General features: G+C 36.0%; 5 protein-coding genes across 6 annotated transcripts; 2 read left to right on the forward strand and 3 right to left on the reverse strand.

Moving 5' to 3' along the window:
• Window positions 1-1,839: 1,839 nt before the first annotated feature.
• On the forward strand, window positions 1,840-2,780 carry LOC114739320 (probable CCR4-associated factor 1 homolog 9). Its single transcript, XM_028927377.1, has one exon. It carries the CDS (start codon window positions 1,923-1,925, stop codon window positions 2,763-2,765), a length of 843 nt encoding a protein of 280 aa, XP_028783210.1. The 5' UTR covers window positions 1,840-1,922; the 3' UTR covers window positions 2,766-2,780.
• A 6,414-nt stretch (window positions 2,781-9,194) lies between these two features.
• On the reverse strand, window positions 9,195-9,945 carry LOC114739318 (transcription repressor OFP8-like). The gene has a single exon (XM_028927375.1). It carries the CDS (start codon window positions 9,904-9,906, stop codon window positions 9,319-9,321), a length of 588 nt encoding a protein of 195 aa, XP_028783208.1. The 5' UTR covers window positions 9,907-9,945; the 3' UTR covers window positions 9,195-9,318.
• Window positions 9,946-12,251: 2,306 nt separating this feature from the next.
• Window positions 12,252-13,895, forward strand: LOC114739319 (protein FAM210B, mitochondrial-like). Its single transcript, XM_028927376.1, has 3 exons — window positions 12,252-12,616; window positions 13,231-13,422; window positions 13,512-13,895. Exons 1-3 carry the CDS (start codon window positions 12,395-12,397, stop codon window positions 13,668-13,670), a joined length of 573 nt encoding a protein of 190 aa, XP_028783209.1. The 5' UTR covers window positions 12,252-12,394; the 3' UTR covers window positions 13,671-13,895.
• Window positions 13,896-14,039: 144 nt separating this feature from the next.
• Window positions 14,040-19,097, reverse strand: LOC114739317 (transcription factor E2FB-like). Of its 2 annotated transcripts, none has more exons than XM_028927373.1 (14): window positions 18,677-19,097; window positions 17,576-17,765; window positions 17,383-17,442; window positions 17,198-17,283; window positions 17,031-17,119; window positions 16,883-16,937; window positions 16,403-16,455; window positions 16,264-16,314; window positions 16,116-16,164; window positions 15,926-15,991; window positions 15,763-15,839; window positions 15,048-15,267; window positions 14,781-14,847; window positions 14,040-14,644 (listed from the first exon to the last, which is right to left on the reverse strand). In XM_028927373.1, the coding sequence occupies exons 1-14, from the start codon at window positions 18,845-18,847 to the stop codon at window positions 14,514-14,516; spliced, it is 1,365 nt and encodes a 454-aa protein (XP_028783206.1). In that variant the 5' UTR covers window positions 18,848-19,097; the 3' UTR covers window positions 14,040-14,513. The 2 variants fall into 2 exon arrangements, with proteins under 2 accessions (XP_028783206.1, XP_028783207.1); XM_028927374.1 differs by lacking the exon at window positions 18,677-19,097 and adding an exon at window positions 18,516-18,562.
• A 5,892-nt stretch (window positions 19,098-24,989) lies between these two features.
• Window positions 24,990-25,393, reverse strand: LOC114739316 (NDR1/HIN1-like protein 1). The gene has a single exon (XM_028927372.1). It carries the CDS (start codon window positions 25,331-25,333, stop codon window positions 25,028-25,030), a length of 306 nt encoding a protein of 101 aa, XP_028783205.1. The 5' UTR covers window positions 25,334-25,393; the 3' UTR covers window positions 24,990-25,027.
• Window positions 25,394-25,399: the final 6 nt, after the last annotated feature.

Raw genomic sequence — 25,399 nt, forward strand, 5'->3', positions numbered from 1 at the left:
CATGCTGACAAGTGAGTGCGGAATTATTAAATAATATCTCCGTACTTAGTTAAATAATTTAAATAAATAAAAATATTTGTTGAGTTAGTTATTTATATTAAATAGATAACTGTTTTTTTTAAAATATCTTTACTAATTATGTGTATTGATTAGAATTACTATTTGATGGAATATTTAACATTTATATTACTGCAATGACCACCTAAAAAATAGATAAATATAAAAATAAAATGAATTAGGATCTTATATTTAGAATCAAATTAAATATTAAACAAATTCTTATATTAAAAATAAAAGACAGTGTTAATAATAAAAGTTAGCTGTAAGAGCACGCGTTTGATGCCTCTCTCACGGCCTAATTAACATCCTAATCATCACGATCAATCATGCTGCCAAATTCCCCACTCCTCGCCAACTGCTTCCTAATCATTCCTCAGCCCTGCTCCCTTTTTTTTTCCCAAAAAAAGGAAACCTGTTTTTAAGACTCCGCACCTAGAGGTTACTTACACCGCTGGTGGGGCGTCTTATCGTCTCTTCTGTTTTCCTCCTCCGATTCGTAAATCTCAGGACATTCTCTGCTCTTATGTTATCCACAGCCTCTTTGCATACATATATTGCTATTATCATAACAATTTTCTACCTCAAGAAAGAAAGTTATATACATTAATTTTATTAAAATCATGCAGGCATTTATTTTAATTCCAAAAAAAAATATTTGTATTTTCATACGGAAAGAATATATCAATATAATTTTAAATGAAATTTTTAAAAATATACACCATATAGAAACCTATGTAGGCTCTCGCCTTCCTATAAAAACTTATAAACCCCGCGTTCTTTACACTCTATTGAAACTCGTACAACTTCATATTTAGGAATGTACTGAGAGGGGTGCCTGGTGTCAGCTAGACTATAAATTCCAACAAATCTAATGAATTTTCATATCTAACAAAGTAGTTAACTGGTAATATCGTGTAAAAGCAGTTGACAGTCTGTATTTTATTAGCTAAAAACAACGACTAACAGTAGTCTGCTTGTTAAGGTAATTTTATATAATTCTGGGGATGGTATGGTACAAGGTATGTTAGTTATTGGAAAGAATCTTCAAATAGGTGATATAAGGAAGGCGAATTATCACTGAAATCAAGCAACTATTAATTGTTTTTTTTTTTTTTTCACTTGGCCAGAAGGAATTGTCCACAAATTCAAGTCCCTTTAACACCTGTCTTGTCTTTGGTAACAGTGAATTGATAGCTTTTAAACACTGAGGGTTTGGATGTGTATTAATTCAGTCTTCCTTATTTCGTTATTGTTCATACATCACATCCGGTTTTGGGGGGAATTTGTAAACATGATTAGTAAAGCCAAGGGGATGTTTCTTAGAAATTGGGAAAAAGCGGGTGTATTATATACGTGTGTCGGAAAACTGTTACGTTATATAAATAATTGCTTTGGGGAAAGACGGATATTCCCAAAGATTAAAAAACCCGGATTAAGTAGGTAATTAATGGATTAAAAAATGAAGGAGGGTGAAGATTAATTAATTAATAATGAATGAGAGCGGAGGAGGCCATCATAGACTGGGTCCGTGATTGGACTCTGAACATGCGTTTGCTCAGAGTGGAGTCAAAATTGCTGGACGCGTTGAACTTGGTCAGTTTACACTCACGTTTCACAACCCACTTTTCTTGCCCCTATTCGCTCTACACTTCCTATCACGCCTCCTCTCTTCCCCACTTTCCAAGCAACATCTTCTTCCCCTTCCCCGCCTTCGTATAAAAACCCTCCCCTTCTTTTCTCTCTTGTGCGTAGCAACCCTCACCATCGGAATCCCACCTCCCTGATTTTCTTCAGCCTCTCCTTCTCTTCCTTCTCCTTCTTCCCTTCAACATCACTCATCATCGCCGCCCTGCTTGCTCACCATGGTCACTGAAGATCTGAAATCGAAGCCCATCCAGATCCGTGAAGTATGGGCCTCTAATCTCGATGCTGAATTCCGACTCATCCGCGAATTGATCGATCGCTACCCTTTTATCTCCATGGACACAGAATTCCCCGGCGTCATCTTCCGCCCTCAGGTCGACCCCGCTATTCCTTACCACCACCGCCAGCTCCTTCCCACCGATCACTACCGCCTCTTGAAGGCCAACGTTGACGCCTTGAATCTCATCCAAGTCGGCCTCACCCTCTCCGATGCTGATGGCAACCTTCCCGACCTCGGATCCGAGAACCGCTTCATCTGGGAGTTCAACTTCTGCGACTTCGACCTGGCGCGTGACTCCTTCGCCCCTGATTCCATCGACTTGCTGCGCCGGCAGGGGATCGACTTCCAGAGAAACGTCGAGGACGGAGTCGACTCGGCCCGGTTCGCGGAGTTGATGATGTCGTCGGGGCTCGTCTGCAACGAGTCTGTGAGTTGGGTGACGTTCCACAGCGCATATGATTTCGGGTACCTGGTAAAGATCCTGACACGACGGAGCTTGCCGAAGGGGGTGAAGGAATTCTTGAGATTGTTGAGGGTGTTTTTCGGAAATAATGTTTATGATATCAAGCACATGATGCGGTTCTGCAAGAGCCTGTACGGGGGGTTGGACCGGGTGGCCAGGACCCTCAATGTGAACCGGGCTGTGGGGAAGTGCCATCAAGCCGGGTCGGACAGCTTGCTGACGTGGCACGCCTTTCAGAGAATGAGGGATATATTTTTTGTAAAGGACGGACCGGAGAATTATGCCGGCGTTTTGTATGGATTAGAGGTGAAATGTTAATTAAAAATATATAAAAAAATAATTGGTTTATTATTTTATTTGTTCAATTAAAAAATCTTTCCTCTGCTTTGAAAATTGAAATAGGAATTCCGAACGAATAATTTGATCAGTCGGCCTGGCCTAAAAAGAACGGTCAAATTGGTTTCAGGCCAGCAAGTTGGTCATTAAGAAAAAGAAATACTCCTCCGATCTTTATTATAAGACCCAATTTGACTTTTTATTTGGTCTTAATTATAAGACCCAATCCATTTTGTCTCTTATATTTATGCATTTTTTTCCAAGATAATCCTTATAATAATGATAGTTTTAGCCAATATACTTAATTAGCAAGGATATTTTAGAATGACAACACTTATTTATTATAAATAACCAACTTAACTTACTTTCTTAATCTCTTCAAATAAGTCAATTGGGTCTTATAATTAGGACCGGAGGAGTAGATGGGAATTAGCAGAGAAACCGTCAATTGTAGGAATCTGCGATTGTCCGGTTCTGGGAACCGTTGATCCACTTCCCTGTAACTGATCCTGGGAGTTCTCATTGACATCGACCCCCAAACAAAATGGTGCTAAGTAAATTAGATACTAACAATTGAGAGACAGCTGGTAGCATATACTTTTATATAGTATTTTTAGCTAATTTATATTTTAAATATATTTTTTGAAAAGAAATTCTTATAATTTTGAATCGATATAACAATTGTTACTAGTGCTGCTTTTCTTTTTTGAAAAGAGAAATGATGATATACTGTTGTAGATAAACACAATCCACAGGAATAAAAAGAGAGAATATAAGCCTATCCAGAATCCACGGTTTTTTCCTTCTTTGCTTTTGGCCATTTTTTGATGCGTGCATGAAAAATATTTATTTTGAAAAAGCAAAGATGTTACTAGGCAATAACATTTTTGGGGGAAAAAAAAGACAGGGAGGGGCAAATATATGTTGTTACTTTTTTGTTTTTATCCAAATATGTTGTTTACCTTTTTTGGCCTCCTTTTTAAACTTATTTAAGAAGGAAAGGGGAGTCTCTTTCCTCTCAGACCTTTTCTGGAAACTATATACAAAGAGAAACCATTTAATCTATTTTTTAAATGTTTGGTTTATTTATATATACTAATATAAATTTATCCACTAAATTCTGAAAATCTGAATCCACTTCAAATTGAGCTAGAAAACCAGGGGCCGGTTGAGGTCTCCCAAATTACATTTTCTTATTTATGATAAATGATACTCCATTTGTCCATTTTGTCCATATTATCTAAAGATAAAAATAATAAATTTATAATATGTGTGTGTGCAGGTGGGAAACAAGAACAATTTACATGCATTAAAATTACAAGAAAACAAATTTGATTGCGTGGCAGGGAGTGATGCTGGGCTATTGCTCTTCAGGGCTCGGGAGGGAATCGTTTTAGAATTAAAAACGTTGGCTATTACCCAAAAAACAAATTTGAAAACGGTGGCGAAATATAACAAACGTAAGGGGGAGGTGAATTTGACGGTTTCAACTTTCAAAGAAGATAATCATTTTGAGTTAGGATTCATATTTGTTAGAGAGGGTCAGTCAAAGGGATAGGATACTGCAACACATAATCAGAGAGTTGAATCTGAAGCAGCCCGTATCGCCGTAATATGGGAATTGTTAGCAGTCTCGTTATATGTCAGCTGGGATTAACTACAACCTCCGGTTCTAAATATAAAAACTAATTGATTAATTTAAAAAAATTAAGAAAATAAGTTAAATTAGTTTTATAATAAATAGGTATTTTCTTTCTTAAAATATCTTCATTTGACTTTTATTTTAATCCTACATATAAGAACCCAATCTACTTTGTCTCTCATATTTATATATTTTTGTTGGAAAAATTAATCTTTTAGGTCCCTATAGTTTTCACTCATTTGTAACTCAGTCCCTACACTTTGATTTAGTGCAACTCAGTTCCTTTAATTTTGACTCGGTTGTAACTCGGTCCTTGAAATTTGACTCACTGCAACTCAGTCCCTATAATTTTAACCATTTTATAATTTAGTCCCTCTTTTATTAGATATATAATTTTACTTTTCAAAAACACAAGGACTAAATTATAAAATAGACAAAACTATAGGGACCGAGTTACAGCTAGTCAAACTTCAAAGACTGAGTTATAACTGAGTTAAAACTAAAAGGATTGAGTTGTACCATGTCAAAGTAAAAGGACTAAATTACAAATGAGTGAAAACTCTAGGGACCAAAAGATTAATTTCCCTATTTTTTTTTCAAGATAGTCTTTTAAATAATGATAGTACTAGTTAATATACTTGATTAGAAAGGATATTTTAGGAAATATAGTACTTATTTATTACAAATAACTAACTTAACTTATTTTTTTTAAATTAGTTAACCAGCTCTTACATTTAAAACTGAAGGTAGTATTTATTATGAGACTGTTCTATGTCGGTCAATATCCCCAAAAGAAAAAAACGTTTTGGATTTGAATAGAATTGGAATCATGTGAGTCAGAAATAATTGGCACCCAACATTTGTTATTCAGAATTTATATTCATGAAAAAGGTCATGGCAAGTTTCGAGATTATTTTGAAGGCATTCAAAAGTTTTATATTTTTGCTTCAAACAGTAGGGTAGACCATTATCCATCTGTTCAAGTTGCCCTATCAATTAGAACCGGTAATATGGGTGAACCCGCGGGTCCAACCCGTCAAAAATGACGGGTTAGGGTTGGCCAAAAGCCAACCCGCCACTACCTTGAAAACATAACCCGCACCGTCATAACCCTAACCCGCGGCGGGTTGGCCTGCCAACCTGCGGGCCAACCGCGGGTTAACCCACCTATTTTTTTTATAAAAAAAAAGATAACAAAGGCAAAAGTAAAGCAAATTTTTACTTCAAACTTTATTGTCATTAGAAATATTAGATAAAAAAGGTTATTCAGTATTGCTCATTGATTTCATTGAAAAAAAAAGTGTGAACTTGTGTATTATCATGTTGGAAAATTGGACAATCATATACTATTTGTATTTTATTGTGTTGTAATTTTATTTGGATGTTTGTAATATTTATATCATTTCTAGTATTTTATTTTGTATTATATATAACTGCTAACATTTAAAAATTAAGAAAAATTAAAAAAAAGGCAAGAAAAAAAATAAAAATTCTGGCGGGTGATGGGTTGGCCCGCCAACCCACCTTGGCGGGCCGCCAGAAAACGGGCCTTTTGAGCCCGCACCGCATAACCCACAACCTGCCGCGGGTTGGCCCGTTTTACCAGCTCTACTATCAATGATATACACGCGCTGGGGAATGAAAAAGGAAATCTACTCGCATTTTCATGCTCCAGGACTTCGCAATCAATTTTAGAGTTTAATGCCTGAAATTACAATTTTATCTTCCATTTTAGTAATTTTGTACTGGAGTCCTCCTGATTGGTCTGTGATCACTAATCATACTGATATTAAAGTACAATCTATTATAATATATATTTAATCGTTTAGTAAAGACAATTCAAAATTCTAATAGTAGGGTAGTATATACAAAGGTGATTGGATCCGCGTTCGAAGTTGATATATCAATGCTGGTAAAAAAATAAAAATAAAAAACTGCCAAATACTAAGTTTCTTTTATTCTCTATTTATAAGCTTTAAATTTAAGAACAAGTGCAGGTTAATTTTATAAGCTTTAATTTAAAATTTATCTTAATATTTAATATATTTTTTTAATTTGGCCTCTAATTATTTATTCTCTCTCCTTGCCATAATCTCTCATTATATTTTCTCAACACATTCTCTTTTTCTCATTTATTATAAGGTCATATTTAAAAATAAAAATATATTTTTAACCTATTTATTGTTTTTAACTAATTAGTTATTATCTGCAAATTAGTTATTTGAAACTTATAATAAAAATATGAGAGAGTAATATATTGTTTTGTGTGTTTTGGGAATGGCAAATAATATGTCTGGGAATTGGAGATGAAGGTCATGCTGTTTCCTTTAAAGGGGCAAGCACATTACCGCTCTTGTTTCATTTTTCTCTACCTAAGTAAGATATTTTCAAAATTATTATTCAATATTTTAGTTTTCTTAAATTTGAACCACAACATTTTTTAATTTATTTCATTTTGTATGCCAAATAAGTCCTTTACATATTAAAAAAAAGCCTATGCAAAATCAATCACAATATCTTTATTGAGTATATCAGACTCAAATGAGGCTATGAATTCTCTTACCATCACACCAACTAATTGAGAGTTATATAAATAGATTGATGCATAAAATTACTTTTTAAAATCAAACCTCAAATATATAATGTCATTGTTGGTTCTTATAGTTTAATAGAATTTTAATTTTGGTGCTTTTATTTTTAGATTATGGTTTTTAGCTCTTATAATTTCATACGGATTGATATTGTTAAGTGTCATAGCAAAAACCAAAATTCGCCTGATGAGTTTTAGTTCTGGTCCTTATACTTAATGATGATAACTAAAAGTCAACACCATTAAACTTTAAATTAAATTCTTATGAAATTATAAACACAAAAGATCACAATTTAAAACTACAGCAGCTAAAATTAAACTTCAATTAAACAGTAAGAACCAACAATAGTATAGTCCAAAATGTTTGCATGATTCATGTGACATTTGAAGTTTTATTTGTTTTGATTTTACCGGCAGATATTTGAAGTTTTAATTTGGGCCAAAAAAATAGAAGAAGAAATGTATATACCTCTGGTTCAAAATATAAGTTAAACTCTGTTGGTGGGGCTTAGTTTTTTTATAAGATAACATTTACTTTTGTTTAAATATTTAATGAGTTTTTTTCGATTTTACCCCTTATATATTTTCTTTCTTCTTTAATTTATTTACTGCATCTTTTACTTATTCTTTTCATTAATAAAGGCATATTTGGGGGGAAAAAATACATACCTTGCATATTTATTGTTTAAAACTGATTTTAACTTATTTCTTAATAAACTTAAATAGATAAAATTTAGCTTGTATTTTGAACCGGAGTTAGTAGTTGTTTGGAGTATATAAATAAAGAGTTGGGCGAGGAAAGTAGGTGGGAAAACGAGGCATTTGTGAATGAATATTTAGCAAAGTTGGGGGAAAGCGTGGAAGTGTGGCTGTAGCCTGGGGAAAAAGGAACGTTGTTCAAACTCATCTTTCACAACTAAATTAACGTAACACTCTGCCTGCTTAAATGAACTTAATTAATTTGGTATGCTCCCTTATTTATTCCCATACGTACACACAAAACGATCTCTAGGTCTGTAACTAGTTTAATTTTGGGGTCTTTGGTGGGTACGGATACAGTTCCATAAATAACGAATTGTGTGCGTACAATAAGATACTAGTAAGTAAGAGCCTTTTTCGTTAATTAGTTTCAAAGTTAATTTATTGAACTCCCAGTGTTAATGCTCTGCCTGCCCAAAGCCCCACTTCTTTCACCCCTCTTATGCCACATTTAATTCACGACTCTCCTCCCTTTCCCATCGGGAACGTGGTGCATGGTCGGCACGCACACCTGAAAAGTGTAATTTGTTTCATTCAACAGTCTATAAAGCTAATCATTTAATAATTAATATATATGTGTGTATATTTAAATAATACAAGAAATTTTTTTAAGAAAAACTACTCAGGTCTTTGAAAAAGAACATAATTATCAAAGAATTTCATTGACAAGTGAGTAGTAGGAATCTCATTATCATTTTCTAGTCTAAAACTAGTTAAAGAGTTGTTATGCTGGAATTCTTGAAACTATGGGGTGATTTTTCCAAAATATTTAAAAAGGTAATATTATTGCGTAACAATCTTTGACTTTGCTACCTATACGCTTCTCTGGTGTCCTTCCCCGAGTCAATGGTTCCACATTTCTATATCAACCCAAGAGGGATTCATTCGTTTACTTTGAATTTCAGCCACAATTCAACGACAAGCTTTTTCAAGGAAAGTCATTTTGGTGCACACTTCTAATAAATTTTACCTTCATAGTCCATACATTAGGGCTTTAATTCCATCAAAATTTTCAGCAATAATAGAAATATATATATATATACTGATTTCTCGTCATATTAAAACTTCCATATTTTTTGGCAGACGGTAAAATTGAGTATGATCATTCTAATAATTTAATATTGCTACAATTTATTTATATTTTGATAAATAAACATGATCACCTATGACCACTCTCGAGTAAACAGGCTGCATATATATTAATTCCTTTGACATACTGGGATCGATGTCAAAAAATAGGCTGGCAAGTTTGATAGATAAACATGTGAGAGGTTGCGTAAATTCATATATATATATATATATGTAAAGAAATAAATCGGCAGGATTTATATATCTATATTGGATTAAGAATTACCTTGAGAAGCTAAGAGAGATTTGATTAATATATATAGATGAATCATCATAGATATAAAATTCTGGTTCTTTGCTTGAAGCATTAATGGTTTTATGAGGGAACCCCACGTACATGAATGATACAGAGAGGCAGTGACGCGGGCATGCAGCTTCTTCCCACGCCGGCATTGAATGCCTTCACATGGAATGGCCTACGCACGTGCCGCTGGCTGATTCCTCACGTGACCATAACGCCTCATCCCCTTGCTCTTGTTCGTCGTCGTCTTCTTGTTATTATCATTATTTGGAAACGCATCTTCGCAGATTTGCGTGTACGCCTTCACGATCACCTCGTGCTGTCTCGGCGAGTTCAGCTCCAGGAATGCTTCCAGAAGCTCCTCCAGATCGGATTCCGAGTACATCTCCTTCTCAAATATCATCTGCAGCATCGAGTGCCGGAAATCCTTGTACGGATCCTCCGACTCCTTCTCCACCGCCACGCTGTTCACTATCGGACTCTGCTTCGCCATCACGTTACTCGAATTCTTCCAGCTCCTCTGGGTCTCCGTCTCGGCTTCCGACACGGTGGTGGATGTGAAATCCCCGTCGTCTTCGTCGATTGAGTGGGCGCAGATTCGGTCGCCGGAGGTGGCGGTTGAAGATGTGAAGCCGCCCATTGGGTTCGGGTTTTTTTGCTTGGGCTTGGGCTCGAAGACGTCGGTGGGCTTGGGCCTGCCACAGCCGCAGCTTCCATTTGCAGTGAGGAGTATTCTGAGAAGAGTTCTCTTCTGGGAAGACATGAGGAGGCAGAAAATGAGAGAGAGGAGTGAGGAGCAGAGAAAAAGATATGAAGAGGGAGGGTGTTGGTGGGAGAGTGAATGAGAGTCACTTTCAGAGGGGTTTGGTGGGAGAGGAGGGGGTTGGGAGATTTATGAAGGCATTGTGCAGTATTGGATAGTTTTGAGGTGTCGTATTTGGGATAACAAAGGGATTCATGATGTTATGAAGCTTCCTCAAGACCTACTCTCGCTCATCATCATTCATCACATTCCTCTTTTGGCTTTGGATAGATGAATCCAGGTACCATCGATTTCTGTGTCATTCTTGTTGGTTGTGCTATACGTAAGTGATGCCACTGGCATGACAATGCATCTCAAGTACAAGAGCAGATTCTTTGAATTAACGGACAAGTATTCGAAGTTTTGATTTGTGAGCCTTAATTACGTTGTTTGATTCACAACTAACTTCTGAGTTTGTACAAAGTTAGAAACTACGAATTGCCTTCCAAGCCAACATATTATTTATACATATCTCCGCCAGGTTTTACTCGGCATTAATTGATCAGCCGATCACGGCCCTAGATCCCTTGTGTGTGAGACAAGTGATTCCATATGTCAAATGGCTGTATATCACTTGTTTGGAAAGTTTCGAGAAATTCTAACGTAACATATACATACGTTAGAGTTTAGAATGCAATCAAAATGGGGGACGCGTGGTAAGGATGAATCATTTCAGAACAAGCTATTCCTATCAACATAACGGGGACGTATCTATGTAACTTTACACACATGATTAACTAACCACACTTAATTTTTTTTTTTATTTCTCAAAATTAACACTGTATATTAGGGACGGGATTCTCTCGGTACATTTTTGCTGCAGAACATTAGTATGATTAATTAATAACTAATTGAACAACATTCTTCTAAAAAGTGGATCCGTAATGGGCAGCAAAAGTAGCATAATTGCATCTTAAAGGATCCTTCCCTAACACATTTGTCTTGCTTTATTTCTCACATTGATGGCTGTTTCACTTTACAGCAACCCACTTCATAATGGCGTACCCTTCTCCAAATAGGTCAATATATTTTCTATGTTTTGTTTTAATTCGTTCCTATCAGATAGTTCGTCACAGCCATATACATAATCACCTAGGCTATCAGCATTAGATGTTAAAGTTCAATATAATGTGATATGAGTCTGCAAAATCGTTCAACCTGAGAAAAGTATGTGATTCTAAAAAATAGAGTTAATTTTAAAATTGGGTCAGAGCCAAATCATTTTTTTTAAATATATTAACCACGAATTAAAATTATTCGGTTTAAAGTGTCTTGCGTATACATTACAATGTAACTAACCATTTGACAAGAATAAATTATTTTTTGAATATTTGATTAGCGTTGCAAACAATTAAAGGGTAAAGATTTCTCCCCATAGACAATTCTATTTGAACCCAGAATTTTCCTAACGTTGCAAAAAAAAAAAAAAAAAGAGCATTGAAATCTTTTCAGTGAATTATTTTTTTAGACCTTTTTTTTTGGTAGGCTTTTTTAGACTTGTTTAAGAGCCGAAAAAGCATTTCTTCGATATAACAAATGGGCCCTGATGCGCAATCCATGTGGATCGTTTAATCCACTGTTGTGCCCCAAAAAAATGAAACGCATCGACCAAGAGTTAGCTGGGGACTTGTGATTAATTTAATTAACTCCCAAAATAACCCAAAAAAAAAAACAACAACAGAGGTTCTTATAGTTTTACTCTCTATTCCATAAAAAAAAATTAGACACACTTCTCCGTGCATGCATGGTGTGACATATGAATGTTCAATAGCGTAGTTTACATTAGATTTTATTAATTTTTGGCAACAAAAAAAAAAGATTTTATTAAAATTAATATCAATATCAAATGCAAAATTTTCAGTTACTTATATTTATTTATAAGTCATAAATAGTGTCTGATTACTTGCGGTACAATTTTTATGGTTCTTTCATACACCTTGGCGAACTCTTTTCAACTTTTTTTTATTCATTTAATCTTTTTCCATACATTTGAAGAGGATTTAAATTTTAAAACAAGAAGTATAATCCTTTTAAAACTTGTAAGTTATTTTACAAACTACAACGGATTGTCACGCTTGTATAATCCAAATCTACATGAGAAAATAAAGATATAAAAATATATAAAAGTTAGATGAACTAAATTGTTTAATCCGGAAAGCAACTGTAGTGGAGGTGCTGCTACACGTCCCTTCCCAGGCCATAAAAATTTGGGTGCCCACAGAATTTAGGCAAAGAGTGGGATTGGGATGCACAGGTAATTTAATATTTGATATTTTTGTCATGTGATTACAATTTATCCTTTTTTATCTCTTTCTATCTCTCTCCTTCTCTGGCTCTAAGTGAGCTAGCTCACACGAATTATTCTGGGTATCTTCATTATCAATTCTGATTATCGAGGAAGCTCTCTCTATGTTCTGAATAGGGAGAAAATTTCTTGATTGACCCAACAATGGCTACCACTTTGCTAATCCCATCCTCCTGCTCTGCTTCTTTTCTGAGCAAAGGGACGACCAGATTTCGCAATTATGCTCTGTCACGTAAATGCCATGTAAAGAGCTTCAGAGTGAGAGCCGTTAAAGAGAAAACAGATGAACTTAAAAACCCATCTCAGCCATCCTCTTCAGCTGAGGAGATTACCAAGAAGTATGGCCTCGAAGCTGGCCTATGGAAGGTTCTCATTTCTTCTCTACTTCGGCTCGTTTGACTTTGATTCGGAGTTTGCGGGTCGCTGAATTTTCTGACGATTCTTCTTTATGTACAATTATTTCCTCCTTTCCTTTGATTATGTACAAGGGTTTCCAAAATTTTCAACTTTCCGTAAGAGTAAATGCAATTTGCAGTGAGCTTAGAGTAAGTTAGAACTCTGAAGCATATTGGTTGGGTATATCAGTTGTAAGCACACCGCAGAGCAAGATTAGGTTTAGTTGCCGAGGAAATTAAGGAAACCTGAACTTCACGTACACAAACATCAGGAAGTAGCAAATAACTAGTTTTGCTTGCTTGTTCAATTGAATTCGCATTGCTTCCTTGATGCAGCTTTATCCTAGTTTATTTGCAGAATTAATTAGTATAGAAATCCTATTATGCGATACACGCTCAGCCATTTGCTGATTTTTCAAGTCACGGTTACTAGAGAATTTGTCCTTAATTGATGGTTTGTTTTTTTGCCTTTTAAGGTAAAATGAAAACTCACTAATCGATGAGGTCAGAGTGAAATTTCAGGCTATACTTCGAAGGCATGTTGAGTAAACTTTTTCTTGAAAGAAATTATGGTCGCTTGTGCAGATTTTCAGCTCAAAAGACGAAGGAAATGGTGATCCCGAAAGGAAGAAATCAAAGGGCGACGAAGCCAAGGAGTTGTTAGCAAAATATGGAGGAGCTTATCTGGCCACCTCTATCACTCTGTCTCTGATCTCATTCGCTCTGTGCTATGCACTAATCAGTGCGGGCATTGATGTCCAAGCGCTGTTACATAAGGTACAACGTTGAACCTTACGTGGATTGCAATCTAAACAATGTTAAGTTTGAGTTTCCACAGATTTAATAATGTAACTGTCTTTTCTTAGGTGGGAATCTCAATTGATGAGACAGGGGAGCGAGTTGGAACCTTTGCTTTGGCATATGCTGCGCACAAGGCTGCATCTCCTATTAGGTTTCCTCCAACAGTGGCTCTTACACCTATTGTTGCTGGTTGGATTGGAAAGAAAGTAGACAAGGATAAGTAGTTCGTATAGGAGCTCTGAGATCCAACCTTGTTTTGTTTCTATCATATGCTTCTTTTATTTATGTTCTCATGTGAACGTTCGTCTTTACACGCTTAAACAAAGTAATGAAAATAATTTTAAATAGTTGTACTCTAAATCAACCAGCTGCAGGCTCCATCGTTGTGGCATTTATATGTAAATGCAGAAAGCAGAAGTAATGATACAGGAAATATTGAACTTTTGATTCTCCCCCTCCCTTGCTAGAATTGATTGACATAGCTCCCTAGGATTCCTGATCCCGTGGGTGACTCGTTGTGCAAGAATGAGAAAGGGCGAGTAATAAATATGAGAAGGAAAAGAACATTAACAGCAATAGGGAAACAAAAATTAAAAAAAAAAAAAATCCCAGGTGAAAGGTCTCATCCCATTACATGAACAATTGCTCGGTTTCTTTACAACATTGCATGAGAACATAATTGCCTCAAACTGTCTCCGTGAAGGGCAATTTTATTGCTTGGCAAACATCTCGAGGGCACAACGAGCTAGTTGCACTAAAGCCAAGAATTAGAGTAATATACAAGGATGGATTCAGTATAACTCCTAGATGTTTTTCTAAAACCACGAGATCACTTGAATTATGTAAATTAGCTGTACAATGAATCTGCCGTCTGGAGCGCTCCACTCTTTGTTCCTTGCACCAGCTTCTTCACCGAAAACATTAAGAAAACACCTTCATCGAATCTTCGATCCAGTCTCATGCGGTGTGGTGAAGAGGACACAAAGGGGTCGTCTGGATGTCATAGATTCCTAGTAATGAAAGAGCTCTTGACTTCGATTAGATACATAATACATGCTTTTGAAGCTTCAGCCTCCTTCAGGGTTAGCCGTCGAAGGCAGTTGACTCATGTTTGGAGGCGTCTCAGGTCGTGCTGCGCTCTCCTGAGGCATGCAATAATCTTCATTAAGTGCGTCCAGTTCGTTCCATTCAATTCCAGCTGTAGATACATCAAGGAATTTTCCAAAAACATTGAAGATAAGAACCTTTGATCTAAAATTCGAAGGGGGAAAAAATTGCTAAACCTATCCGTTCTAGCATATAGTGCAATGAAGACTAGGACAGAAAGAGGATACATTCTGTTCTCCACATGTCTGTTATGCTAACATCAGCATTTGATAGAAGCCAATAATCAGCATCACTCTGCGAAAAAAATGCCCTCAATGAGAACTAAGAATTACGATTACACTTTTGAAGATGAAATAGTACAAAGATCTTCATGCCACAATCGATTTGAGTTTTGGGTATTATAAGATCATGCACCTACAACAAGTCCTTGAACTGTTCTTCGCAAATCCATAGGACTCGAGAAAATAAAGGTCACCAACTAAGGTCATACTTACATCAACATCTGACGGAACAATCTTCATGATCCCACTAACGAAGTCCTGTGAGGCACTCAAATCAGAACCAGGTCTATGACCGTCTTGTTCCTGCATTTCTTTGTCATTCCTTGCATCCTCAGTGATCACTGTTGCCGGATGCCTGTTCAACTCTGGACTGGATGGAAGATTGGGTGGTACATCGACTCCATTGATCTCCTCAAATTTTTCCTCAAATTGACTGAAATGGCATACAGAGAAGGAAAGATCAGCGATTTCAATATTGCAATTCTCCAATACATTTGTTATTGAACACGAAAGTTAGTACTGAAAATATTCATGGATGTAATCATATGCCACGGGATACACTGGTAGTGGAGGAGACCACTTATTTATGCATCGTTTATGTTGCATCCAAGTTAATTGCTGTACCAAAGGTCCATGTTACTTTGCTTTATCATTTTCCCCGATCACTAAGTGTCGTTGTTGTTCTGACTTTAGATCGTCCACTTGTGCAGCAACAGAAAGAGTGATCCAAATAGGTCAATGTGCATGAAGTCCACCTTTTCTCTTTTCACCAATTTTTTCTTTTTACCTATCTCATTCTAATAACACTAATATTCAGTCCATTTATAGACTACAAAGAATTTGGAATCTCTTTGTTCCACTGGCATTTGCCATCGTAACAAACATAAGTGAGTTAAATGATTATTAACGGCCAAAACAATAAGCATACCTAACAAGGTAAACATCTATTGGGCCCATTGTGCTTCTGAGGATTATCCTGTATCTCCTTTGGGGATAATCAACAGCCTGAAAGAACATGGAGAAGTTTCATTGCGAAAGATGCGCGTGAAATTAATTACTTCAACACAAATTTAGTACGGTCTGAAATTTACCTCATCTGGATCAGGGACCTCAAGAGTGGTGCCATGGGGAGCTTTAATGGCTATTAAGGTTTCATTCTGACAAAAATGGAATGTCTTAAGTTAACCGCCAAATATTTAGTAACATTTATTTAAAAAAAAAAAGAAACAAAGCATCATCATACAAAACATAATCTTTAATGAGCAAAGATGACAAACTGACCAGGAAGCAGGGCAAACCCTTTATATCATCTTCCGTGAGAAAAAGCCACCTATATGGTGGAAAACCATTAAGAAATTTGTCAAATAATATAAACCTCAAATTGTGGTAGAAATGACCTAACTCTGGGTAAAGGTTAGATGGAACTTACTTCTGATTGTTTTCATCTTCACTAAGTTTCCTCAGTCTTTCTTGCATCTCCCTACAGTAATTACAAACTCAGGCTTGTTAAACAGATGGCAAAGAAGCAACACAATAAAGCAGTATCAGCAAAGGCATGGCACCAAAACCTTATTTGCTCATCTAACTGGCCCTCCTTCATAGTAAGGTTTTCAACCTCTGTCTGCACAAGAAAAACAACAAAAGATCAGGAGATACCAAGAGAATTTAGAAGTTCACAGGAATTAATGCCACCTTTTTAAATTTTCCACAAGTGACATTATAAAAGCTTTCAAGATTCTCAGTTCCATTGAAAGGATATTAAGCAAATTTAACTCAATGTGGCCTTGCAACTGTTTCCAGGAGAACAAAATAAGAATTCCCGCCTTCCCAATCTGTCCCATTTATAATAATAAATAGAAGGCAATATTAAAATGAGCTCAGGTATACTGCATTTGGGCAAGAGTTTGCGCATACTAGCTACGGATCATAAAAGAGAGATACAAAACTCAAACAAAGGAAAGAAGAAGAAAAAAGGAAAACCGATTTAAGTATCCTAAAGAAAACAAATCCCATGGGGATTCCAAGCAGCATATAATGCAACTCCTCACCTGCAAACTAGAAAAACTATCATCAGCCTCCCCTGGCCTTGACACATCCAATCCCCTGAAAAGTCATGAAACTTTGAGCATACAAAATAGTTTGACAGCTTAAGTATATTAATGTCAAACTTTATTGAAATATTAAAAGCCTCCCTACTTCCATTGAATTCTGTTTTTGAGCTTCTTTTCTATAAGACCAATCCCTTCAAGAACGTTTGTTATATCATATATTCTCCTCTTTTGCACCTGTATATACCCAAAGAAAAACTTCGGTTAATTCAATTTACATCATGGAATCTTTGGACCAGGCAGAAAAGTAGATACCTCTAATGTATCAGCAGCTTTATTCAAATCAAGAATACCATCCTCGGCTTGCTTGATCAAGTTGATGAACTTTTTTGTCAACAGACCTGTGATTATTAAAAAAGGATGAGGATCAAATGTGTCATAATAAGAACTCAGATGGTAATTGGCAAGAACTAACAATGGCATGGGCAATGCTATGCTACCTAAAGAGCTGTCATAACGACATGGACCAGCTGGAGTAAGATTGTTGCCAGAAGGAGAACCTGCAAATTCATAAAAAGTCATCAGATGCATCTAAACTGTTTGCAAGCAAAGTAATGAACAAGTATCTTACTTGATGTTTGTAACTCCCCCACCCCCCAACCCACCTCATATGGTTTAGAGAATTATACTCACCAACATTTGATCCTGGGGTTTGAGGTCCAGCTTTGCTGCATTTTGGAAGCTTTGATGCTTTGCTTGCCTTCCCCATTTTTCCTGACATCGGAGTCTGAAAAGGGCTATTAGCTGCTTCATTAGATCCTCGGTTCATCCTATCAACGGAATCAGCTTCAGAATTGGCTGTAGTAATCTTTCGCTTCAATTGCTGATACAGAGATTAATAATATATACATATATATTCCAGGAATTAAATTAGTTAGAGTTGTACTATAAAAGGGAAACTTAAAGAACTAAATGGATGTACGGAGGAATTGAGAACTGTGAAGAGTTACATATAATTGAAGTCAATGCTAGGCTACTCAGTTTTCAGTCGATGTTGGAACGGGAACACATGGATGGATTCCCAGGTGATTGTCTAATTCCCAGGATGCATGCATGTGACAAAATTAAAGGCACTTATCGTGTTGGATAAAATGACTCCACTAAAGACTACTTAGACATGAAAAATCTTCAAGACATATCATGTATTGAATAGTTTATTTGCAACTAAACGTATTCTATGTGGAGATAACCTATATAATGAAAACACGTCATGATCTCAGCTGCTGATCAAGTAACAAGGATAATGCTCAAAAAATTTCATTTCTCGAGCATAAGACAAGGAAGTTCTTATAATGGAGGCTTATTGAAATAACCGATAAACGCTATCTATCGCTCCAGATGCTCATTAGACAAGCTTTTGCTCTCACTAACGACAAACAGTTCAAACACGCAAGTATACCCAAAATTTCAGGGCGCCACTACTAACGAACACAGACATGAAGGAGTAGCGCGAAATTCTTTCATTTCACAAGACCTGTAAATCAAATGCAAAGATTAAAAAAAAAAAAAGGATTACTGAGAAGGGTTTTTTCATCCCTTAGCGAAACAAAGTTATACTGCAGTCCAGTGTTACCTCAAGAACTAATCTTGGGTCAAATTTCAATAAATTTTAAACTTGACAACTGATTAAAGTCGTGACCGAGCAGATCTCTACAAAAGCAAAGAAACGTGAAAATAAACTAAAAACGGAAAGCGAAGAGCAACACAGAAAAACAAAAGGAACAGTATACTCACAGGTGACTTGACGACGATGGTTTCGGCTTCTTGGTCAGCAGGTCGGCGTTTGTCGGGCGCGAAGCGATGATAATCTGCGGGAGCAACAAAGGAAGGCTTCATAGACGAGAATGGGAGTTGTCGTTTCATGGAGTGAATGATCTGGTCCGGGGGACGAGAGGAGGAAGACATCCAGCAGGAAGAGACGAAAAGTGAGCAGAGATCGAGTTGGGTGGGGAGGGTTTTCGCGGGGAGTGGAGACACAGGATCGAGAGGGTTTGGGGGTATGAATTGTACGTATGTCAGAGAGCGATTGGGAGTCAGGTTCAGCGAAATTGGACGGCAAAGGGCAGAGGAGGAGAGATCTGGGGCGCTTGGGAAGCAGAAAAATAAAAAAGCGGGAGAGAGAAAGAGAGAAGAAAACGAGGGAACGGAAGGGAAGAACCAAAGAACGATACAAAGAAAGGAAGGAGGGAATTTGGTTCGGATATAGATGTGGAGGGAAGGATTCACTTCCGAAATGAAAATAAAATTCTTAAAAAAATCGCAAATTTTAAACTATTATTTTAATATAATAATAGTATAATTTTGTCATGAGCTGCAGCGTCAACCGCTTCGGTTCGGCGCCAATCCCACGTGGCCTGGCCTTCCCGCTTACCCGCCCTTTCCAATCATGCTTTCTGAACAATTAGGCCATAACCCCCTCTTTAATCCAATTTTGAGTGCAATCATTGCGATCCTTCTCAGTTCTTGGTTGGTCCCCCCCCCTCCTTCCTTCCATCTTTTATTGGGTTTTTAACAAAAAATGGAATCATAAGCTCGTTATGGAGAATATAATTCGGGGCATGATTTTTTGGTCACCCTTTTAATTCGTCTCAAACTTGTTCGCGCGTGTGTTATGTAATAAAATAAAACACTTAAATCATTGAAATGAGGTTCGAGCAGATTAGTTATAATACGCCATCGATTTCTCGTATAGCATATATTCAGGAGTTGAAGGAAGACATCTCTTTGAAGTGCTTAACAAACACTTCACGATGCTGGGAAAAAAGCCCCTCGTGTCGCGCAAAATATATTATAATCATTTCACATTCACTGTAGAGTACCAAGTCAGCACATTTTTTTACAAGCAACTCGTCTGATTTTTTTTTTTAATTTGTACAGATTAATTAACCTAATCTGAATATAACCCCAAAATTAATTTATACTACTTTCGGTCTTTATATAAGAGTTAGTTAACTAATTTGAGTAAATTAAAGAAATTTGTTAAATTAGTTATTTGTAATTAATATGTGTTATTTTTTCTAAAATATTTTACTAATCATGTGTTTACCTAGAACCACTATTTTGGTAGAACCTTTAATATAAGCAATTACTACAAGAATTATTTTAGAAAAAATGAATAAATATAAGAGAGAAAACAGATTGAGATCTTATATTTAAGATCAAATTAAAAATCAAACTAATTCTTATATTAAAAACCGGATATAATATATTTTTCGTACTGAGCACATTTGTTCTATTATTGGTGGCTGTTTGAAAAACCGTCAGCCACTAAATATAAATATCACTCTCAATTGTAATTCAAACATTGATTACCTTGTAGAATAATAAAAGCTGACTCATCAAAATAAAAAATAAAAAGCTGGCACAGGCTTGGAAATGTTAGGTGATAATGGGTTTTCGTGGCGTTTAAGACTTGCAACTGCCAGCCGGGCTCTCATGGGCTGGGCCTGCCAACGGTGAAATGACATGGGCTTAATCGCAACCATCTTCTGCATCCCACGGAATTTCGCGAGCTTTTGTTTTTTTTTTAATTTTTTTAAAAACTATTTGCACAATGTAATTTTAACACTCCTCCAGTCCTTAATATATAATTTAATAGTTGAGTTAATTTTAGTTCTAAATATAAGACATATTTATCATATTTATTAGTTTTTTTAAAATTATCCTTATTGATACTCCCGCAAGCCTAATCAAGTAAAAGAAAGAAGAATGATATTTAAAAAAATGATTATGATGTTTTAGAAAAACCATGTCATGTTTTTTATAATTAACTAACTTATCTAAATTTTTTAATCTAATTAAATTAATTAAATGAGTCTTATATTAAATATTAGAGAAGTATTTGTTAAGCATGGTTATGGCTGGAAACGGGAGGGAGCGAATAAAGAGCAAAACTAGTGTGGTTAAAACAAATGGTTGAAGTGAGATAGAGTGACGAAGCACTGAGAACAGTAGGAGCATGTAGAAGCTGTACGCAGACAGGTCCACCTAGGCATGTTAGTGGGATTCATCGCGCCAACACCCTCAAGCGATCAACTCATCACAGTATGAAGCGCCATGTGAGATCCGTTGATAATTTCTTTTAACAAGCACAGTCACAGGTATTACATCCGGTACTAAATATAAAAACTAGTTGACTAATAAACAATTAAAAAATTAAAAATTGTTAAACTAATTATTTATAATAAATAAGTATTTTTTAATTAAAAGTAATCATATTCGAAGCAATTTTGAATACTAAATGTAAATATTTGAGGGTCTGTTTGTTTGGCTCAACGAGAGGAGAAGGAAGGAGGGGAATTTTAATAGAGAGAAGGGGAGGGAAGAGAGAGTGAAAAGATTTTAATATGACTTTGTTTGGATTTATAAAAAGAGAGGGAAAAGGAGAGTTTTAATATTATTTATCTGGTTCATAATGGAGAGGGGAGAGAGAAATATTTTAACATGAACAATTTTGTCCTTATTTTATTAAGATTATTTTTTTCCAAATTTTATAAAATGTTTAATAAAATAGAATTGTAAATAACATTTAAATATTGAGCAATCTTATTACCAAAATTCTAATATATTCTAGAGTGTGAAGTATTATTGAAAATAAGGCTGAAGTAATATTCAGCCACAACTTATGTTGTATCCCATATTTGAATGAACTATTTGGTAATGTAAAGGAGAAGATAGCGGTCTAAAGACAAGAGAAAAAAGATATAAAATAGTATAGGGCTATTAAAAATAAATATGGACATAATAGTCATAATATGACAAAATATTGTGTTTTCCCTCCAAATCTTCCTAATTTTGGGCGGAAGATTGAGGAGGAAAATTTTTTTCTTCACTCCTAAAATTTGTGTTGCCAAACAAAGAAAAATGATTAAAATCTTTTCTCCTCCTTTTTTTTCTTCTTCTAAATCTCTCATACCAAACGCACTCTTGACAAAAATTCAAATTTTAGCTCATTAATAAATTAGGGAATCGGTGTCCGATTAAACTGGTCAACATTTACAATTACAACGTGAGAGTGTAAGCAAACAATAACACACCACGTGCGCTTTATAAGCGTTGTTTGTGCTGAAGTCATCTGTGTGCTTCATAAATTACAGGAAGGAGACTACCAAGGTATTCCCACTTCGAAGTCGTTGCTGAACGCGTCGGTCAACACTTTCCATTTGTGGGCCAATGAACCCATATATATCTAGGCTAATGGCCATCATTTTAGCCTGGGCCCAATAAAGCCTTCAAACAGAGCCCTCTCTAAATTGGGTTTCAACTTAAATCTTCACGTGTTGGAAATCACGGTTACTGTTGTTCTTAACTGCGGTAACTGGTATATCACGTGCAATCGTCACTCTAGTTCTACGGTGCCCATGGTATGCGTCCTATTATATAAAAAAAAAATATATATATATATATATATATATTAGCATTTTCTCAGTTATGCGGTTGGGAAATGCAGGAAAAATGTGGCGTCGGGTCCGTAATAAAAAAACCAGATCCGTGGCAAAAAGTAAATAATAAAAGTGAGAAATGATAAAATTGCAAATTTAATTCATATAAATTGTAGCACTTTTTTTTTTCATATTTTAACCCCCTTTATTTTTTTTAGTTTAATTCATTAAAATCTTCAACCCCGTCCATCCGTATCTGATAGAGGCTTGGTATCTCATTTATCGGTAAATATCCAAATCTAGTTGTTTTTAAATTATTGAAGAACACAAAATTGATGCTTTAACGTTCGCTTAGTTATATGTACGTATATGAACACAAATTAACACTTGGAACCCCCAAGTCTAATCAAAGTCTTGGGGCTGTTTAATCAAATGCTGAATCCGCATCAACCACGTGTATGTGTCCCAATTTTTTTTTTTTTATAATCATTTAAATTTCTACTCCTTTGGTCCGCTTTAAAATTGTTTTTGTCAAGTCGCTATTGTGGATTGTGCAATGTTAACAAACAGAAGAGGCCTCTGAAACTTTTTATTATCACCCAATAAGAAAATAACTGATGATGATGTGGATGTGGATGTGGATGTGGGTGGGCGCGTCGAAGAGAGGAAGATACAGAGAAACTGCGAATGACCAATAATAAATGATTGGTCTTCATGATTAGCGATTTGCTGAGCGCGTTCCCACTATGATCATATTGTGGCAAATTTCATGTTAAATTAAAGCTTATTTTATTTGAGTCAACACGGCATTTTCCTCATTCCTTAGGAAAATTATCTGTTTCTGCTTCCAAGTAACCATCACAGGTAAAGTAGATTGCACAGAAATAGTATAGCGTTTCTATTTACAAACGGTGTGCAATTTTACTATATCCAACAATGACAACTCCTGGAGCTTATTAGGACGACATTTCCAGAGGACCACATGTTTTAAAAGGAACAAACGAGCCATTTACCTTATTGAAAAATCCTTTAAAAAAAATTCTGATTCCATGCACAAAGGTAAGGTGGAAGTTGGCGGAACAAAGTTAAATCCATATTCCAATTCAGAATATGCAGCAACTTACTTTTGAATAGCTTCAAGTGAAAGAAACCTCCATGAAATTTTTCTCCACACTCAACCCCATCATATGCGTTGTATGTACTCATGATACTAGTTTACAGATCTCGTGGTCCACAGAAACTCCCCTCTCTCTCACCTTACTTAGCCATATACTACTATATTATATTTCCCACTGTGTCTATCCATTTTCACTCGGAATGGAGAATTTACTTTTCCCAGGAGTCACTTTCTCTGAGACCACTTTTAATTTTATTGCACAGAACTTAAAACAAACAAGAGAGAAACGAGTGAATGGGAGCTTAGGGATTGTGATGGGTATGGTATTATGTTGTGTGAACAGAGGACACGATCCAAAAGATGTGCCAGACCACTGAGACTCCTCCATCTCTCAGATTTAATTAATACTCATCTTTCCTTATTATAAGAGACATTTATGCTATAGCATGTTCCTATATATAAGAGACACTTAAAGTTGTCTCTACTTTTTGTGTTGATTTCCTATTTTACCCATATTTATTATCTCCAACTCACTCTCTCTCTTCCTTCCCACTTCTCTTTTTTAATAATTAATTGTTCTCTCTCATGCTCTCTCTCCTTATTAATGAGGGCATTTTTAAAAAACAATTATACTTTTTACACATTAATTGTTCTTAACTAATTTTTAACTATTTTTTTGATCAACGTACTTCGGTTATTTGTCTCTTATATAAGGAACGGAGGAGTAATGAAATTAATGGACTTTTGTTTTATGATTTCAATGCCAATCTGAGATCCAATGTGTGATTCCTAGAAATTAACCAGAGAAGACCTTATAGTCAACTAGCACGGAGGACCCATGTAATGAATTCGAGTCATCCCCGTCCTGTAGCTCCTCGTCTTCCGTCCCACATGGATGACACAGTCCTTTTATCATTTAATAGCCCACCCAAACAATCATATCATAATATTATTCAATCAAAACGAGATTGAAATACACTGTCCATTTAAAAAAATGATTACATCATATGGTTCGTGTCTGGTTTCGTTCGAAAAAGATGCCAATTTGAGAGCATGATGTATCATGATTTCTGGCCGTACTTCGTATTTAATATCATTTCTCATCTCGCTTTCTACGTACTCCAAAATTTAAAACATGTTTCTATGCTAAATTAAGTACAACGATGATGTGGGTCATCATTCTATAATACTTAAGGATCAGTTTAGAGCAATTTATAAGTAACTTTTTAATAATAATTTACAGAATACGGGATAAATATGTGAAAGAATTTTATTTCAATTTATATGAAACGTGCTTATAAAAATTTTTTTAAGCGCTTCCAAATAAGCTCTTAGTCTGGTGACAAAGAAATCTTCTTTAATTTTTATCACCGTAACATTATTTGACATGAATATCAGTAAAGATGGAAAGAGAGTAATTTGACTTGACTTTCCTGGAACAACCCATGTACTATCAGTATTAAGTTTCAATCAGAAATAAAAACAGCAAAAGCCAAATAGAATTAATATAGTGACATTTTAAGAGAGTGGTGAAGAGAGGAAGCTAATTATTGGAGTAAAAAGTAGGCGAATTACTTTGCTAACTAATTAAACATCAACGCTGCAACTCTGCATAATCTGATACTTGATGGCGGGGCCTGTAGCTCCGATCCCGTCTCCGGCGAGCCTGATAAAGGCCGGGCAGTTGACAAAGAGATGGTACTTGCCGGACACCCAAGAACCGACCTTCCATTTCACCCTTCCGTTCACCTTCACGTTCACCAGCATTCCCCCAGCATTCTGATCCTGCGTCAGAGACTGGCACACGTACGGAGACACCGGCACAGCCGTCCCGTACAAGAACGGCGACCATACCGCCACGTCCTTGTGTCCCTGGTACGTCGCGGGCAGCATCGTGCCCAGAGAGATCTGCTGGTTCCTGTACGACGCGAACACGTCCAGCTTCTGGTAGTATATCCC

This window comes from Neltuma alba, unplaced genomic scaffold (assembly GCF_004799145.2).
Source record: "Neltuma alba isolate B1F8T4 unplaced genomic scaffold, ASM479914v2 tig00013885_pilon, whole genome shotgun sequence".
NCBI lineage: Eukaryota > Viridiplantae > Streptophyta > Magnoliopsida > Fabales > Fabaceae > Neltuma > Neltuma alba.

Excerpts from the sequence above, each read along its gene's own strand:
- LOC114739318 (XM_028927375.1), bottom strand. The coding sequence starts at position 9,906 with ATGTCTTCCCAGAAGAGAACTCTTCTCAGAATACTCCTCACTGCAAAT.
- LOC114739317 (XM_028927373.1), bottom strand. The coding sequence starts at position 18,847 with ATGTCTTCCTCCTCTCGTCCCCCGGACCAGATCATTCACTCCATGAAA. Across the intron at positions 15,992-16,115 it reads AGGGTTTGCCCTGCTTCCTG|AATGAAACCTTAATAGCCAT; the intron begins GTCAGTTTGTCA and ends CATTTTTGTCAG. Across the intron at positions 15,268-15,762 it reads ATAGATGTTTACCTTGTTAG|TCAATTTGAGGAAAAATTTG; the intron begins GTATGCTTATTG and ends ATGCCATTTCAG.
- LOC114739316 (XM_028927372.1), bottom strand. The coding sequence starts at position 25,333 with ATGCTGCCCGCGACGTACCAGGGACACAAGGACGTGGCGGTATGGTCG.
- LOC114739319 (XM_028927376.1), top strand. The coding sequence starts at position 12,395 with ATGGCTACCACTTTGCTAATCCCATCCTCCTGCTCTGCTTCTTTTCTG. Across the intron at positions 12,617-13,230 it reads TCGAAGCTGGCCTATGGAAG|ATTTTCAGCTCAAAAGACGA; the intron begins GTTCTCATTTCT and ends TCGCTTGTGCAG. Across the intron at positions 13,423-13,511 it reads TCCAAGCGCTGTTACATAAG|GTGGGAATCTCAATTGATGA; the intron begins GTACAACGTTGA and ends GTCTTTTCTTAG.
- LOC114739320 (XM_028927377.1), top strand. The coding sequence starts at position 1,923 with ATGGTCACTGAAGATCTGAAATCGAAGCCCATCCAGATCCGTGAAGTA.